The sequence below is a fragment of the Cibotium barometz genome, chromosome 15 (genome assembly GCF_041138505.1).
Source record: "Cibotium barometz isolate CiBa-2024 chromosome 15, ASM4113850v1, whole genome shotgun sequence".
In the NCBI taxonomy this organism is placed as follows: domain Eukaryota; kingdom Viridiplantae; phylum Streptophyta; class Polypodiopsida; order Cyatheales; family Cibotiaceae; genus Cibotium; species Cibotium barometz.
In genome coordinates, this window is record NC_141060.1 from 5,441,428 (window position 1) to 5,444,190 (window position 2,763).

A 2,763-nucleotide genomic window follows, 5' to 3' on the forward strand; every position below is an offset into this window, starting at 1 on the left:
ACGATCAGGATACAACCCACCACGATACAACCAGTCAAGGGACAGACAAGAGAAAGTGGCCAGGAGCTGGGAATACAAGGGGCTTCCACAAAACAGGGTGAATAGCATGTGAGAGTTCATGGGAGCTGTAGGGAGGGCAGCCAACTCGGCCTGCACACTCTCCAAGAAGCAACGTCCTTCCATAATCCGGGTCCAGGTCCAGGTGGATCTCAATGTCCAGGCTCTTTTCCCGTTCATCTCTGGTCAAAGGTCACGTTTCCCTTGAGGCAGCCCACATGTATGCAGGTCACGTTTCCTTGAGCTCAGCCTCACGTTTCCCTTGAGGCAGCCCACATGTATGCGTTAATGCAAGGTCACGTTTCCCTTGAGCTCAGCAGTTGCATCCAACCACATGAGGCTAGCCTATATATGTATATACTATGACCTACTGTCCAGTTCACTCACACTGTATATCACTAACTAACTACTTGCTTCCGATCTTCGCCTGCAGTTGCTTGCTTGAAAGTTGAAACCGCCACCTTAGAACAATGGCTGCTGCTGCTGCTGCTGTGATTGCTGCCGCCGACTTCTCAGTAAACCTGCTTACCGCCTTGTTGGGCACTACGAGTGTGGAGCGCAAGATCGCAATTGGGCTGCATAACAACTCCAAGGATGAGTGGAGCGCACCTCGCGTGCACTTCGTGTCCGGCACCTCCGATGCCGGCCTTCCTGGGGCCATCCCCGCAGACCATGTGCTCTTGTTCGCAGCTCGCAAGACCAATGGCTCTTTGCGAGGCACCGTGGGCGTCATGACCTACTACCTGCCCAACCGCAACGTCACTGTCGCCCTCATGTGGAGTGTCCCTTATGACTACTGCCTCTACTCCAACTGGTGGAACCTCGAGGTCCTCTCAGGCAACGTCCAGGCATCTGATAGCTTGTTTAACAACCTCTACTACGACTGGTCGCCCCACGCAGGCGACTCTAACTTCTACAGCGGCACCTCGCTCAATGGAACTTGGCGATACGAGGGAAGCATGGGCGCGTCGGGGGATCCCATCCTGGATGTCTACGTATCACCCAACTGATTATTTATCTGGTAATCGTGATGCTCGCAGTCTCTAAAAAGGTATTGGTAGTCTAACAATCGTATGTCCCCCGGCCAGGAAGTTCTGAAACACCACATGATTTCTTGTTTTCCATACATATACAGTTACTGCGCGAGTAGATGCCAAGAAGCTTGTCGGCATCCTCAATTTCTGCGTTGCTTCCTTCTCTACACGATATAGCTTAACGCTTTCTTTCTTCACTATACATCTACTAACGTCCGTCTATTTTATGCAGATGTCATATCTTCGGAGTGCCCCAGGAGGTATATGATGGTGGAAAAACTTCTGCTAGCCGTATAGCTGCAAGTGTATTGAATAAGTAGACTAGCTGCGTGCCGTTGCAACATCTTCTACATGCACTGTTATATCTCTCATGCAATTTCTGGACTACACAAACTAGTAGCAACATTGGAGAATCACCACCCATGATAGAAATGTGATAGTTGTGTTGATCTACATGCTAGTCCTTTCTTCATTAATGAATAAGTTCTCACCATACTTGGATCTCTCTTTATAGTACTCCCTCTCAAGAGGAATATATACGAAACGGGGGTGTTTGCGCGTAGTCAAGGGTTTTGAAAGATCTAGTGGTTAGTCTTTGTTGTTGTGCATGGATCAAATATTTCAGATTACTTGTTTCAAGCTTGTTAGTTGCCCACTAGGTTGTCCAATATAAGAGTTGTCAAATGTAAGCGCTTATCTATGCTTTAATTTAACCAAATAAAGAAGAAAATGATGATTATTACTTTATTGTTGTATCTAATGGATCCTTGGACTCATATAAAGTGTCAATAGTCAATTTACTAATGGAAATATCAGCGTGGTAATCTTTCTTTTAAAGATAGATTGAGGGGGGGTATTTGTTGAAAATACAAGTGAATAGGGTGTGTGCGGGAACAAGCCCTTGGTTAGAGGTTGTAAAAGAGAAGATGTAATTGTGAAAGAACCTGTGAAAAGGTTAGAAAAATCTACTGGGAGAGAATAATGGGTAGCATGAGGGAATTTAGGAGTGTGGAGATATTCTGGGAGATATTCAGGGAAAAGAGAAGAGGTGGAGAGAATCAGGCAAAAGGTGGAGATATTCTGGGAGTGAATCATGGAGAAATCAATGGGATTTGATGCTTGATGTAAACTCTATAAATTGAGGCATAGCCCTAATGAGAATTTGCTGGTTTTTGAGTATCCATGCCTACATTAATCTATTTGCTAATTATTCACTAATTATATCTTAATTATTTCTTAATCACTTTGTTAATCATGTTGATTCTAGTGTTTGATCCACCACCATAGCTCATCATTTTGCTCAAATTTCAACATGGTATCAGAGCCATGCCTAGAATCAATTAGATTTATGAGCCCATTATAGTTAATTAATTAGGATTAGTAGTTAATTAGCAAAAAAAAATCAATTTTTTAGTGAGTTTTCACTTCTCCCCTTCACCCCCAGCCAGTGGAGGATCTCTAGCACCTTGCACACATATAATTAGGACATAAGCTTCTAACACAAGCTAGCTAACCCATAGGAGCTCCAGCCCATCGAATCAGAAGCGCAAACCGCCCACGGAAGCTCCCGATTTTTGCTGATTAAAAAGCTACGTTTTTCTGAGATAATTTGGTGATTTCTACTTCCACAGATCAAAGGTCTCTAATTCCTTTTAGCCCAAGGGGTAATCAA

The 2,763-nt window shown here is 44.3% G+C and overlaps 1 protein-coding gene across 2 annotated transcripts; it reads left to right on the plus strand.

The window, feature by feature from the left end:
* Positions 1-438: 438 nt before the first annotated feature.
* Positions 439-1,584, plus strand: LOC147630886 (uncharacterized). Of its 2 annotated transcripts, none has more exons than XM_086808967.1 (2): positions 439-1,108; positions 1,324-1,584. In XM_086808967.1, exon 1 carries the CDS (start codon positions 528-530, stop codon positions 1,065-1,067), a length of 540 nt encoding a protein of 179 aa, XP_086665093.1. In that variant the 5' UTR covers positions 439-527; the 3' UTR covers positions 1,068-1,108; positions 1,324-1,584. The 2 variants fall into 2 exon arrangements, with proteins under 2 accessions (XP_086665093.1, XP_086665095.1); XM_086808969.1 differs by having other exon boundaries at positions 439-1,078.
* The last annotated feature ends 1,179 nt before the right edge of the window (positions 1,585-2,763 follow it).

Coding starts and splice junctions, on each gene's coding strand:
- LOC147630886 (XM_086808967.1), top strand. CDS start 528: ATGGCTGCTGCTGCTGCTGCTGTGATTGCTGCCGCCGACTTCTCAGTA.